The sequence below is a fragment of the Narcine bancroftii genome, chromosome 6 (genome assembly GCF_036971445.1).
Source record: "Narcine bancroftii isolate sNarBan1 chromosome 6, sNarBan1.hap1, whole genome shotgun sequence".
Taxonomy (NCBI): domain Eukaryota; kingdom Metazoa; phylum Chordata; class Chondrichthyes; order Torpediniformes; family Narcinidae; genus Narcine; species Narcine bancroftii.
The window spans coordinates 228,948,534-228,963,994 of record NC_091474.1 but is presented as its reverse complement, the minus strand read 5'-3'; the positions used below and the strand labels follow the sequence as shown (position 1 = coordinate 228,963,994).

The 15,461-nt window shown below is 36.7% G+C and overlaps 1 protein-coding gene across 4 annotated transcripts in view; it reads left to right on the top strand.

Annotated features, from left to right (window-relative positions):
- The window catches only part of thumpd2 (THUMP domain containing 2), a 76,341-nt gene extending 73,538 nt beyond the window's left edge, over window positions 1-2,803 (top strand). For all 4 annotated transcript variants that reach the window (XM_069887645.1, XM_069887644.1, XM_069887646.1 and 1 more), the window contains one exon: window positions 1,326-2,803. In XM_069887645.1, coding sequence (XP_069743746.1) covers window positions 1,326-1,638 — 313 coding nt within the window. In that variant the 3' untranslated portion in view covers window positions 1,639-2,803. The remainder of the gene's footprint in view (window positions 1-1,325) is intronic.
- The last annotated feature ends 12,658 nt before the right edge of the window (window positions 2,804-15,461 follow it).

Below are 15,461 nucleotides of genomic sequence, written 5' to 3'. Positions count from 1 at the left end.
CCACAAGACTCACACCAGCAGGTTGAGGAACAGCTGCTACCCCTCCACCATCAGACTCCTCAACAGCAAACTCAGTGAGGAACTCCTTTATGGACTCTTAATTTTGCACTTTATTGATTTTTTTTAATTCTCTCTGTACTTCAGTTTGTTTTCATTTCTTTATTTGTTTAAATGTGTATGTTGATTACAGTTTTCTTTTGCATTAGCAGTAAGTGGTAATTCTGCCTGGCCCACAGGAAAAAGAGTCTCAGGGATGTATGTGATACCATTCATGTACTCTAACAATAAATCAGAAATGATAAGTAAATAAATAGCCTGATTAAATTGAATTTCACATAATTAAGGATTACAATATTGATTTTTTTTTCAAATTACTTTACATTTTGTCTTTTAAACAGATTTTTCTCAATGCAGGTGTATTAGTTAGGCATTATAAGAGTGAGTCTCGGGCAACCAGAAAATTTCCATACCCAGCATTCGCAATCGCTGCTGGTTCGAGCTACCAGGGGTTTTACTGTATTTATATTTTATCATTTAAATGATATTCTGAAAGCTACAGCCTGTTCCCTTGCATATCTGTTTTGCTTTGTTTTGTCCGTTGATAGATGAATTTTCACTTTCTCAAGTATTTCTAAGACATTATTTGGGTCACTGTTTCTGGTCCATTCCAACCCTGAGGTGTTGTAGCATGCAAGTTCTCTGCCAAATTTGAATCTTGTGAGGGTTTTTTTATGGAACCATTCAAGCTAGTCATTTCCATCTGATGATGCTGGCCCAGCAGTATTGTGCAGAACTGAAATGAATCGATTTATGCAACCTAATTTTTGAAATTTTTATTTCACTTAAATAGATATGTCTCAGTAGCATATAAATTAAGACTAATTTAGAATTAGGATAATTTAATTATGAATGGGGAAGTAGGGTGGCTTTATGAATCAACAGGCATGGAATTGATGCTGTAGTGGCCGTTTTTGTTGTTTAAAAAAAATGAAAATCGTGGACCAGGTTGACAAACTTCTTTTTCTGAAGGACATTATTGAGTCAGATGGATTTTGTGACCTTCTGTTAGTTTCACAAGTACCATTTCTGATACAAGCAACTTTTTTCCGATTTGCTTAATTACTTGAAACAAAATTTCCCTGTGCTATGGTGGGATTTGAACTCGTTTCTGGATCAATCGTTCAGTATCAGAACACTTGTTCAGTAGTGGTGCCAACAATTGCAACCAAATGGGCCTCTGTTCTCTTTTCTAATTCTAAATCTTTACACTTTTCTAAAATTTGCTACGCGCAGAGTAAATTCTCCAGTACCTTTGTTTTAAATAGAGTGCTACGTGGAGCTGGAACCCTTGTCCTACTACTCAGCCAAGAACTCTCACAGGATATACAGCAATGGCAGAAACCAAAGAGTAAGAAAGGAAAACTTGCTATCCAGGAGGATGGCAACCTGCTACTGACAAAGCAAACATTGGAACCAGTTGAAAATCATGATGTGAAAGACTCGGCAGGAACTAAAGATGCACAGTCTGAAGTTAAGGCGAAGGTTTGGGCCTCTCTGATACTGAAGGATGTCTTCCCAGTCAGTCTTGGTGTTACAGAAGCCTCTATACACAGATACAAGAAAATCACTGCAATATGAATAAAACCATTGCCATAGGTTCAGAATATGTTCAATTTGTCATGAACAATGAAAGAATTCTAAGTGAGGCGAAGCCTTCTTAAGGATTAAAATGAGTAATGTATTGGAGTTAGCATATTAACTTTTTGCCTGGTCCCCAGATGATTGGTGGATATCTGATGCGATGAATCCTGGGTTCAGATAGTGTTCAGCTTTGAATGAGGTCTTCAGGCAGGCCCTGAATTTAAATCTGAAGTTGCTGAATAATATGACACATGTAATGCCTAACTCATACCTCTTAAGTTTGTGTATAGTATAAAGTGGTTTATGGCTGTGATTTTAAGTATACTGCATCTGGCCAATTTTATCAGGACACTTTGTTGAAAACCTACGAACAAAAGTTCCTGGATCTATAATTACCAATGTTATACCCTCAAAATCATCGACCCTTTGGCTAAGTCGCCCATGCTGACCAAATGTCTATCTGAGATGGTCTCATTTGCCTGTATAAATCTTTTAAAAATTGTAATTGTATCCTCTGCGGCTTGTTCCATTACACACTCTCTCCTGTGTGGAAGAAGATACCCTTCAGATCACCTTTAAATCTTTCCCCTCTCACTTTAAATCTACGTCCTCTAATTTTAAACTGCCCACTTTGGGAAAAGACTGTGATCATTCACATTATCTACACCCCTCATGATTTTGTGTATCTCCATAATCTTAGCCCTCAGCCTCCTACACTCCAGAGAACAGTTCCATCCCATTCAGCCTATCTTTGTAACTCAAGCCCTCCAGTCCCACTAACATCCTTCCTATAGCTGCACTCTTTCCAGCTTGATCACATCCTTCCTACAGCTAGGTGATCAGGACAATGTACAACATTCCAGTTGTGGTCTTCCGCTGTAGTAACATGATGTTCCAGCTCCTGTACCTATTGCCCTGACTAACACTTTTTTCACCACTGTGTCTACCCGGATTAACTGTGGCTCAAGAAATGTTTGAATTTTTTTTGGTTTTCTGAGTTGTGTTGTTTCAATATCAATGTGGAAGCTGAAAATGACCTTGAACTGCTGGCAGTTGGTGGCATTAAATATATTGCAGAATAATAATAAACTGTTCTGAAGTTAAAGCGTTCACATTCAGAATAAATTACATGCAGGACACTGAGCATTGTAATTACAATTTTTTATAGACTGATGAGGAAGTGTATTGTATTTTTTGGAATCGATGATTATCTATGTTTATGAATGGCTCAATGCATTATCACAGTTGGACAATTTGTGATTTCCTTGTTATAGTTACTGGTATTTCTACAATTTAATACACTTCATTTTTTAACATTCTTAGATTTTTATGAATAAACACACAAAGATCTTGTATTTATTTATTCTGACATTTATCAAGGGATGACATTTTCTCTACACAGGCTCTAAATTGATGATATGTATAGTAGAATTTTGAATTTGGAGGAGGGGAAAAATAAAATAACTGGTGTCCTGTTCTTTCTTGGTTCTGAGACCAGCATTTACAGCAGCCTTAGTATCAGGGAGACACCGTCAAATTAATGTTTTCTGCCACTGAGCATATTCTTTATTGCATCAGTGACTGTGGAAGCAGTGCCTCAGGCGTATCTGGGGCTTCATAGAAACTCTCAAATGTTTTGGTTTCTTCAGTACCAGCAAAATAGCACTTCATACTGTATATGTTAGTTTATATTCTCATCTGTACATTCTTCTGTTCAACTGTTTGAATTAATTTGTACAGCGAGAAATTAAATTAGTGCATACAGCAAAAGGGAACTGCAGGTGACTGTACTTCTGGCTTGTGCACAGAATACACCAAGTAAAAGAACAGGCAACCCAGCTCTTTGCAACATTTTCCTCCCTCTAACTGCTGCACTGCCCTAGTCAGGGTGACAGCTTTATAATTGCACAGATAGCAAATCCTGTTCACACAGGAGGTGATAGTAATCAATGTATTATCAGACTTGAAAGATTTATTGCCTTGAGATCTGGTATCTCTTGTGAAGTTTCATATTCTGCACAGTTCTCTCCAGATGAGAATTGGTTGATTTCACTCCTTTTGGGTCTTTTTTCCTCTGAACATGGCCATACGACTAGGTCAGCAGATGGATATCAAAGCTGTTCACACTGACCCTATGGCTGACAGAAAATGACGAGGTTTGTCCTCGATGATTACCCAGGTGAAATAATATGCATTTTAGACTTAATTATTTTGGAGGCTGCATTTATTGACCAGAAACTATAGAAAACAATGCGTTATAAAGAGATGGCAGAGGAACTTAATATTTTACGTCTGTCTTCACCGTGGAAGACATTAGTAATATCCCGGACAGTCAGAGGCTTCAGGGAGTAGAGTTCGATTCAGTTAGGGTTACTAGAGAAATTGTGCTAGGCAAGCTAAATGGATTAAAGATGGATAAATCTCTCAGACCAGATGAGGTGCATCCGCGGGTTTTTAAAGAGGTGGCTTTGGAGATTGTAGATCCATTGGTGATGATATTCCAGAAATCAATAGACTTTGGAGAGATTCCAGAGGATTGGAAGGTCACAAATGTGGTTCTGCTGTTTAAGAAAGGTGGAGACAGAAAAAAGGAAACTATAGGCCGATTAGTCTGACACCGATGGTTGGGAAGATATTAGAGTCGATCCTCAAGGATGAGGTGATGAAATACTAGAGATGCATGTCAGGATAAGTCCAAGTCAGCATGGTTTTTTAAAGGGTAGATCCTGCCTGACCAACCTATTAGAGTATTTTGAAGAAATCTCAAGTAGGATAGACAAAGGAGAGGCTGTGGATGTAATCTATTTAGATTTTCAAAAGGCTTTAGATAAGGTTCCACATATTAGGCTGCTAAATAAGATGAGGGCCCATGGAATTAAAGGGAAGTTATTAAACTGGATAGAAAAGTGGCTGATAGACAGGAAGCAAAGGGTTGAAATTAAGGATTCCCATTCTGGATGGCTGCCTGTAACTAGTGGTGTTTCGTAGGGGTCAGTATTGGGGCCACTGCTGTTTACAATTTATATTAATGATTTGGATTGTGGAATAACTGGTTTTGTGGCCAAATTTGCAGATGACACCAAGATAGGTGGCGGAGTAGGAAGTGTAGTAGAAACCGTAAAGTTGAAGAAGGATATAGACAGATTAGAAGACTGGGCAAAATTATGGCAGATGAGATTTAACATAGAGAAATGTACAACTGTGAGGCGATATCAGCCCACTGGCGGTGGTCAATGTGGCAGGCACCAAGAGATTTCTTTAAGCAGTCCTTGTACCTCTTCTTTGGTGCACCTCTGTCTCGGTGACCAGTGGAGAGCTCGCCATAGAACACGATCTTGGGAAGGCGATGGTCCTCCATCCTGGAGATGTGACCCACCCAGCGCAGTTGGATCTTCAGCAGCATGGATTCGATGCTTGCGGACTCTGCCAGCTCGAGTACTTCGATGTTGGTGATGAAGTCATTCCAATGAATGTTGAGGATGGAGCTGAGACAGCACTGTTGGAAGCGTTCTAGGAGCCGTAGGTGATGCTGGCAAAGGACCCATGATTCGGAGTCGAACAGGAGCGTGGGTATGACAACGGCTCTGTATATGCTTATCTTTGTGAGGATTTTCAGTTGGTTGCTTTTCCAGACTCTTTTGTGTAGTCTTCCAAAGGCGCTATTTGCCTTGGCGAGTCTGTTGTCTATCTCGTTGTCGATCCTTGCATCCGATGAAATGGTGCAGCCGAGATAGGTAAACTGGTTGACCGTTTTGAGTTTTGTGTGCCCGATGGAGATGTGGGGGGGCTGGTAGTCATGGTGGGGAGCTGGCTGATGGAGGACCTCCATTTTCTTCAGGCTGACTTCCAGGCCAAACATTTTGGCAGTTTCCGCAAAACAGGACGTCAAGCGCCGAAGAGCTGGCTCTGAATGGGCAACTAAAGCGGCATCGTCTGCAAAGAGTAGTTCACGGACAAGTTCTCTTGTGTCTTGGTGTGAGCTTGCAGGCGCCTCAGATTGAAGAGACTGCCATCCGTGCGGTACCGGATGTAAACAGCGTCTTCACTGTTGAGGTCTTTCATGGCTTGGTTCAGCATCATGCTGAAGAAGATTGAAAAGAGGGTTGGTTGCTGGTTATACCTGCTTGTTAACTTTGTGGTTTGCCTTCAAGGATACCCAAGTCATCTCAGCATTTGTTGAATCTTTCACCTTTCTGATTTTTTCTTGTCAAAATAGATTTACATTTTTTTCCACATTACATTCTATCTAATGTGTACTTTCCCTGTCAAAATCCCCAAGAGGTCTCTTGATCCTCATCATTACTGGAAGCCTTGCTTTGTATCATCAACAAACTTTCCTGTCTCCTTTTCTGAATACTAGGTTTGTGTTTGGTTTCCTTCTAAGGGACCTATTCTAGAATATGTGGAATTTCTGGATGATGACAAGCGTTGCCCCTACTATCTCCTCATACACATTTTTCAAAGCCTCAGATGCAGATTTTCAGATTCTATGTTTTCCTCTACACTTCCCCATTACTACTTTGATCATTTAACTCCCTGGACCTGTAGATCTCCACTATTCCTAGAAGTTTTCTAGATATTTCTTCAAGTCAGAGGGAAAATGTTTAATTTCAGAATCCGATTTTATTGATGAACGTCCTGAAATTTGTTTTGCAGCAGCATTAAGGTGCAAAAATATGCAACAATTCACATTTTTAAAAGGAATTCGTGCAAAGAGAAAGTGAGATAATGTCTGTGGTTCAATGTCCATTCATAAATCTGATGGCAGAGGGGAAGAAGCAGTTTTTGTACCATTGAGTGTTCATCTTCAAGCTCCTGTACTTTCCTTTTTTTAATAATTTCTCAAACTAATAAGTTTGTAACGAGTTATACTGTAATTTCAAATTAACTAAATGAGCTTTCTTAACTTCCGTAGAGTCTCACTACAAATCCTTTTCCAAAATCTCTATCTCCTTTATTTTAAAAAACTTTATATATGCTTGTATTTTATAATATATATTTAAAAAACCCATCTTACATAAGTCATTATCATAATACATAATCTCCTACTACCTCTTCCCCCCCACTTCCCAACTAAAATGGGAGCCTCATACATAAATCAATTAATTGTATGCCATATCTATAAACTACTTAAACCATATTTAAGTCCATACATTTTAAATATGGAGTCCACATTTTAGTAAAAAAGGAATAATTATTCTGTAAATTGTTATTTTTTCTATATAAATACGATTTCAACTCATTATGGCATTGTTGAATATTTAACTCTACATCATTTTTCCATGTAACTGCTATACATTTTCTAGCCCCTGTCAGAGCCAGACAAATTTGAAATTTATCCAATTTTAAACCAACTTTCAAGTTAGTCATATATCCCAATTAAAAAAAAGTAATGGTTCAAATAATAATTCAATTTTGAATAACTGCTCCAAAAACTTCATTTTTTTCCCAAAAAGCTTTCACCTTGTCACAAGTCCAAGCTGAATGTATAAATGTACCCTTCTCTCCACAACGAAAACACACATCTGATAGACTAAAACCATATCTTTTCAATTTCTCTGGAATTAAATAAAACTGATGTAAAAATTTATAATTAATTAAACAAAACTTACATTAATTAACCTAGTTACACTATCTTCACACATTATCCACTCCCTCTTGAGAAATAGGAAAGTCTAAATCCCTCTCCCATTTAATTTTTGTTTCAAGTATAGCAGGTTTACTCATCTTCTCTTGCAACAACGCATACATTCCTTTTTTTTGAACCTTCGGTAATCAACTTCTCAAATCTAGTCTGATGAGGCAATATTATCCTTATAAATCCAAAGTTATCCTTTAATAAAGCCCGTACTTGATCATAGGCAAATAAGGAATTTGCCGGTATTCCAAATTTCTCTTGAAGTCTAATATAAGAAAGAAACTTTCCCCTCTCAAAATAGTCTTCTACTATTCTAATACCTTAAATATTGATTATTCATAAAAAAAAGTAATAATCCTTATTACTACTAGAATTCCATTATTAATGAAAATTAAAATTGAGTTACAATGGAGTTCTAGCAGTAATTTTACCTTTAGTACCAATAATTTGATCTCTATTATACCAAATCTCCAACAAATGTCTAATTATTGGTAACTTAAGTTTTTTAAAAGATAAGGGTTCCATTTATAAATAAGTAGAATCTGAAATCTGTGTCATTTCAACTTTAGCCCACACTGAGGGTTGATCAAGATCAAACATTCGATTAATATATTTTAATTGAGCTGCTTCATAATAATTCTGAAAATTTGATAAGTGAACTCCTAATGCATATTTCCATGTCAATTTTTGTAAGGAAACCCTAGATAACTTACCTTTCCATAAAAACAGCTGAATTGAAGCATTTAACTCCTTTTAAAAAAAAAGCCTTTTGAAGAGAACAAGGGATAGATTGAAAAATATATTGAATACGAGGAAATATATTCATTTTAATACAATTCACTCATCCCGTTAAAGGTAAATCTTTCCATCTACTCAGATCAATTTTAATTTTCTTTAATGAAGGTACATAATTTAATTGATACAAATGTTGGTAGTCCACATCTACTACCACACCTAAATATTTTATCAGACAATCGGAATTGAGTCATTTGTAAACAATCTGAATAAACTTCACTTGATATTGGTAATAATTCACTTTTATCCCAGTTAACTTTATCACCTGACATTTCACCATATTTTTCCAAACATTTTTGAAGTTGCTTCAAAGACTCCACAGGATATATTAAATATATTAATACATCATATGAAAATAAATGAATCTTATATTCCTTCTCTCACACTCTTATTCCTTTAATATTTGCATCCTGCCTAATAAATTGAGCCAATGGTCCAATAACTAATGCAAATAAAGCTGGTGATAAAGGACATCCTTGTCTGGTTGATCTAGACAAACCAAACGAAGATTAAATTTGTCACTAGCAGATGGATTTTTATATACGGCCTTTATCCAGCCAATAAAGAGTGGACCAAAATTAAAACATTCCAAAACTTTAAACAAAAAAATGCCACTCAACTCGATCAAAGGCTTTTTCAGCATCTAAAGCTGCTATCAAAGGTTGGTTAGGTTGTTTCCTTGATGTCTTAATTAATGTATCAATTTAACAACATTATCAGCAGAATATCAATTGTTAATAAAACCTGCTTGATCTACATGTATCAATTGTGGTAAGTATTTTGCAAGTTTATTTGCAAGAACTTTAGCTACAATTTTGTAATCACACTTAACAGAAATCGGTCTATAAGAAGCTACTTTCAGAGGATCTCTTTTTTGGAATAACCGTAATCAAAGCTCTCGAGAAGGATTCTGGAAGGCCAGATGTTGCAGAAGCTTGTTTCAAGACTTCTCTAAATATTGGAAGAAGCAAATCATAAAATTCAACGATGGAAGATCTAAATCAGCCAAAAAAGATCCTACTTGGTTAACATCCTGATTAACCCCAGAAGTATATAAATCTTGATAAAAAGAGCAAAATTCATCATTCATCTCTTGGGGTTTAAAAGTAACCATTGCACCTTTCCTTACTACATTTATTGTCCTAGAAACTTGTTCAGTTTTTAATTGCCATGCCAATACTTTATGAGCTCGCTCTCCAAGATCATAATAACGCTGTTTAGATCTTTGTATTTCTCATATTTATACGTCTGTAAACTATTATCATGTAACTTCAAATTAGAAAACTGCACCTTTCTGTCTTCTGTCGAATTCTATTGCAATTCTTTCTCTAAAACACTGATTTTGACCTCCAACTTATGACTTTCTGCCAAATATTGTTTCTTAACTTTAGTAGAATAACTAATAATTTGTCCCCTTAAATATGCTTTTATAGCATCCCATAATATAAACTTACTCTGAACTGAATTTTCATTTAAACGTATAAAAGATGTAATGTGATCCCTAAAAAAAGGCAACAAATTCAGGTTTTTTTTACAACATTGTGTTAAATCTCCAACGATAAGTTGATTGAACAGTTTCTGAACCAACGCAGGAAATTAATAACAAAGAATGATCAGACAGAACCATACTTTTATATTCTGCATTAGTAATTCTCCCCTGTAATTGTGCCGATATTAAAAACAAATCAATTCTGGAAAAAGGGTCATGTCTCGCCAAATAAAATGAAAAATCTTTCTCAGTCAAGTTCAATCTCCATATTTCTACCAAATTTAGTTCCTTCATAACTACTGACAAGCACTCAGCCACCTTAGTTTTTTCCAGTTTTTTGGAGAATTATCCAATAAAGGATCCAAATAGCAATTAAAATCTCCCCCTACCAAAAAATTTTCATTCGCCTGATTCAGACCCAAAAAACATCAGTAATAAATTGACCATCATCTCCATTCAGAGCATAAACAAAGTGCAGGCTTCAAAAAAAAAATTTACAGTTAACAGTCAATACTCTACTAGCATTATTAACTGAAACTGATTCCAATACAAAAGGTAACTTTTTATGTATTAAAATAGCTACACCTCTGGCTTTAGAATTAAAGGAGGACACAACAACAGGTCCAACCCAATCCCTCTTTAATTTCAAGTGTTTTCACTCAAATGAGTTTTTTGTAAAAAGGCAATATCTACTTTCATCTTAATATAAGCTAAGACCCACTTCCTTTTAATCAGGTTATTAAGACCTTTCACATTAAAAGTCGCAAAATTCAAACTAGACATATTAATACGATTTTAAAAAGGGCACCTCTCACAGCAAATACAACCTACCAAATAAAGGCTCCTAAAAAAACCCAAAAAAAACAAAAACTTTATCCAAAACTACTAAAAAGAAAAAAACACCCCCCACCCAAAATAACTAAAAAAAAAACCCTTAAAAAAACCTACTGCAAAAGCAATACCCCTCAATTGACCAGGTGTGGTTAATACCACAGGTGGCTGATTACTTTAAACAGCAGTCATCCACCTCCCCCCCCCCCACCCCACCGACTGAACCTCAAAAAGAAAAAGTCCATATAATCATCTTATAGTCTAGACTGAGCTTGATTGTCCTCCTCCACATCAATCAATTGCGCAGTTTCCAACATTTTCTTCCTGTTCTCATTCTATATTCACCAAAGGCTTCGTTGACAAATCTTGATTCAACTTGTAATCTGGTAAAGAATTAGCAAAGGTTAATGCATCCTGAGCCTTCTCAAAAAATGGAGATTGGTATTGCCCATAAAACATTTTCAATACTGCTGGGTATCACAAAGCAAATTTATATCCCTTCTTTCACAAAACTGCTTCAGCCGGATTAAATTCCTTATGTCTTTGAATAACCTCCTGACTTAAATCCGCATAGAAAAAGACCCTTCTAACCTGAACCATCATAGTGCTCTGAGCAACACGCAAAATCATCTCTCGGTCCTAGTATCTCAAGCACCTAATTAAACTCTTGGAGGTTGACCCAGAAAAGGTTTCTTCCTTAACCCTTGATGAGATCTATCCAATTCCAAACCATCCAGAAATGATTTGATACATGCTACTGCACTACGGGCACTCTAAGCATGCGCCCAACTTCGTGCATGCGTGTTGTCCTGGATTGGGTCCAGGCTGCAGGGAGACCAAATCTACGCCGCGCTGATGAGGTCGGCCTGGTGCAGAGGTGGGGTCCAAACCCATAGCCAGGCCACCAGGGAGCAGATATTAGTACCTGATGAAGAGGAGGAAGAGCATTTGCAATTTTTGGATGAAGAAAACCAAGAACTTCTGCTGGCTACTGTAAATGTGATTGAAGGTAGGCCCAGGGTTTCAAACACAGCCTCACATTTTAAAGCAGTTACTTCTCCAGTTTTAATGAGCCCCTCACCTGGACTTGATGTAGGAACTATGTTTGAGGAGTTGATAAAACAAAATGAGAATATCATAACCTCTAAGACTAATAGTTTTCAGAACATCGATGAGCAATTTGCTGAAATAAAAGTGAAAATGACTGATATGTGTGGAGAAATTGCAGCTATGAAAGTGGATGCCAATAAATGTTTGACAGCAGTTGATATTATGCAAGACCATTTTAAGAAGATTGAAAACAGAGTGGATCAAATTGAGGACTTGTTTACAGAATGGGAAGCTCAGAAGAGAGACTTTTTTGCAGAAAATTGACTCACTGTAAAATCAGAGCTGTCTAAATAATATTAAAATAGTTGGTCTTCTGGAGGATATTGAAGGATCGGACCTTACAAAATTTTTTCGTAAATGGATTCGGGAAAATCTCTATCTCCTCCAATTTACTAGCCTCAACCATATGTTGTTTTTTTTTATTTTAGCAGTATAACTAATCATTTGTCCCCGCAAATAAGCTTTCAAAGCATCCCATAAAACCAATTTACAATCAACTGAATCTACATTTATTTTCAAAAACAACTGTGGTCCCTCATAAATTTAATAAATTCAGCATTTCTCAACAATATAGAATTAAATCTCCAAAGATAAACATTCCCCACTCTCTCTGAACCAGTACAAGTAATTGCAATTGTGCTGATACTAAAAATAAATCTATTCTAGAATAAGAATCATGCTGAGATGAATAAAATTAAAAATCTTTCTGCTTAGGATTTAATTTCCTCCATATATCTACCAAATTCATATCTTTCATTAACGCCATTAACTGTTTGGCAATTTTAGTTCTAACTATTGATTTTGGAGATTTTTTTCTAATAATGGATCTAAACAACAATTAAAATCACCCCCTGTTGTAATTTTGATCATACACTTAACTTAGATTTAGAAAGGAATCCACCATAAATTGCTCATCCTCTATATTAGGAATATAAACATTCATTAAGGTCCAGGATTCAGAGAAAATTTTACAATTAACAATCAAAAGCCAACCAGCTGCTTCAAAAACTGAATACAACTTAAAAGATAACTTTTTATTAATCAAAATAGCGACACCTCTTGCTTCAGAATTAAAAGAAGATGCTATAACCTGTCCAACCCAATCTCTTTTTGATTTTTTCTGATGTTCCTTTTCAGTCAGATGTGTCTCTTATAAAAGAGCAACATCAACCTTCAATTTTTTAATATAGGCCAAAACCCTCTCTCTCTTAATCAGATTATTAAGCCCATTAACATTAAAAGTAACAAAATTTAAATTAGCCATAAAGCATCACTATAAACTTCCCTCCATAAATGCGGAGCACCTTCCATGACTCTTATACAAACAAATTTAAGGATCTCCTCAAAGAAAAGAAGAAACAAAGAGCCCCATAAAGAAAAAAAATACTATAATAGTATTACCCCCCTCAATTATATGGGAGTGACAAATGCCACAAAGTGGCCGAAAACTTCAGAAGGATTGGTAGTGAAACCACCTGCCCCCCCCCCCCCACCCTGAATGGAACAATCAAAAATAAAACATAAAAATCAATTCAAGTACGATATACTTCCAATTCTTGGTTAACCTGATCATCATCAATTCCAATATCAATCAGCTGTTGAGTTTCCATCTCTCGCTTCCCATTCTTCCCTTTCAGAACCAAAACAGGCTGTTGAGGGAACCTTTCTTGACCTTGCCCCTGCTTATTATCAGGTAAAGAATTAGCAAATGTAAAGGCTTCAGCATCATCAGTAAAACACTGAGTTTGATAATCTCCATAATGAAAAGCAAACGTTTATCCCTTCTTCCACAGAACAGCTTTAGCTGAATTAAATTCTTTACGACGTTTAATTACAGCTTGACTCAAATCACATAGAAAAATACTCTATTATTCTTAACAAATAAAGGGCCCTGGTTACTTCTCACATTCTCTACAGCAAGTCTTAAAATAAATTCTCTGTCCTGATAACACAGACATTGAATCAACACGGAACGTGGAGCTTGACCAGGAAGTGGCTTCCTTCTTAATGCTCGATGAGCTCTATCTAATTCCAGACCATACAGGAAATATGCTGTTCCCTAAACCTTGGGGATCCACTTCTGAAAAAACTGAACTGGATCTGGACCTTCGAAATCTTCCGGAAGATCAACAATTTTAACATCATTTCTCCGACTCTGATTCTCCAAAACATCAAAGCACTTCAAAGCAACACAGCCAGAGTTTCAAAGCTGTTGGATGTGTCAGATGACTGGGTCATATTTCTAGCTTTTCTGGTGTCAAAATCTACTCCATTCTTAAAAAATTATTATAAAATTGATGCACCATCAAAAGACTAGAAGTTATATAAAATCGATAGGCTTTTATTAACAACAGACTGGAGGCACAAACATGCTGGTTGACTGCTGGAGTGAGGAAGGAGCTGTGGCACAGTCACCTTTCTTCAGGGGTCAGTGGCACGGTCAGCAGAGGTGTGTTCTAACACAGCGAAACATATATACAGTGGTTGACCACACCTGGTTGGTACATTTCGGTGATAGTGACCCCAACTCCCTGACCTTTAGCGTAGTTATAGATAAGGTAAAAGTAGACAAAATGGTAACGTGTTTAATTGGGGAAGGGCTAATTATGATGGGATGAGGTAGAAACTAGAGAGAGTAAATTGGGAACAGATTGTTTCAAGTTATATTATATATAGATATGTCTTCAAAAGAGATGGGTTAGTGTAAGTCACCGCAAACAGATACTTACACTTCACATCTCATTTAAAATGCAAGAGCTTTGCTGAAGCTGGACATTCAGTCACCAGTGGCTTTGCAAAAGACAACGGAGCTGCTTTGGAAGGACATTAAAAAGCAGGTGCAAATGGAAAAGTCCAGGCTCAAGTGTTAATAAAGATCTTTCAAAGATGGGGTTTGGAGCCTTGGGAGGAGTTCTGGTTTTTACGAGCAGAAAGAGATGAAGGAACAAACAGGATTTCTCTTAGAAAGAGAGAGAGAACTGAGTTATGCAGTTGCTTTTGAGGCTGCAACATGGCAAGCTGCCGGGCTTGTTGAAAACCCCATTTTGAAGATGGGTTGTGAGTTCTGAGTTCAGCCTGTTGAAAACCCTTGTGGTCCTTACAAGAGGAAAGTCTGGCTAGAGTGTTTCTCCTGAAATAAGGGGAACATGAGGAACTCATTGGGAGTTAAAAGGTTATCATTTGGAAAACCCACTGTGGGGAAAGTTTCTTCAGCAAGATGCTGAAGTGACTGATCAGAGGGAATCAGTTTGTGTGTGTCCAACAAGCCACAAATCTCACTCTGAAACCAACGAGAACCTTCCTGAGCAGTAACATTTAACTTTAAGCACCAGAACCTGGTGAAAATTCATAAATGTGAAATTCTGTGCACAGTGTAAGAATTGCCAGATACAAGTGAACTTGAAGAAGTGAGAAGTGAAAGATTGGACTTTGAAACAAAGAACTTTCCTCAACATATACACATTACATACACGTGCACTTAAAATTAGAATGGGGTTAAGTTAATAGTAATAAGTTAAAGTATTACAAGATCAAACCAGCAACCACAAAGAAGGCATATAACACAAGGGAAAAGATGAACAATTACTTTATTAACAAAAATTCATCTTCAAACTTTAATTCAAAATCCCCCCTTTTATAACAATGCCCACTATGCAAATTTCTATAGCAGTATAAAACTAATAAATACCCCAGCCTAAATATAATATACGTAATCAAAGTCTAAGCTACACTTCCAACCAGCCCACAGAAGAACTTAAACACAAAACACACAAGATTCACAAAATTTCGATCTCAACTGAAGCAAAGATCATAAACAAAATTCAGTTTGTTTGGTCAACTGAAGCCAAAAGATCTTTGAGAGAGAGTGAGCACAAAATTCGAAGGTGTCTTGTGTTGCTTGCAGAGAGAGAAACAACTGGCTTGGTCTGGATTCTTCCGGCTGCCTTCGGAATGTTC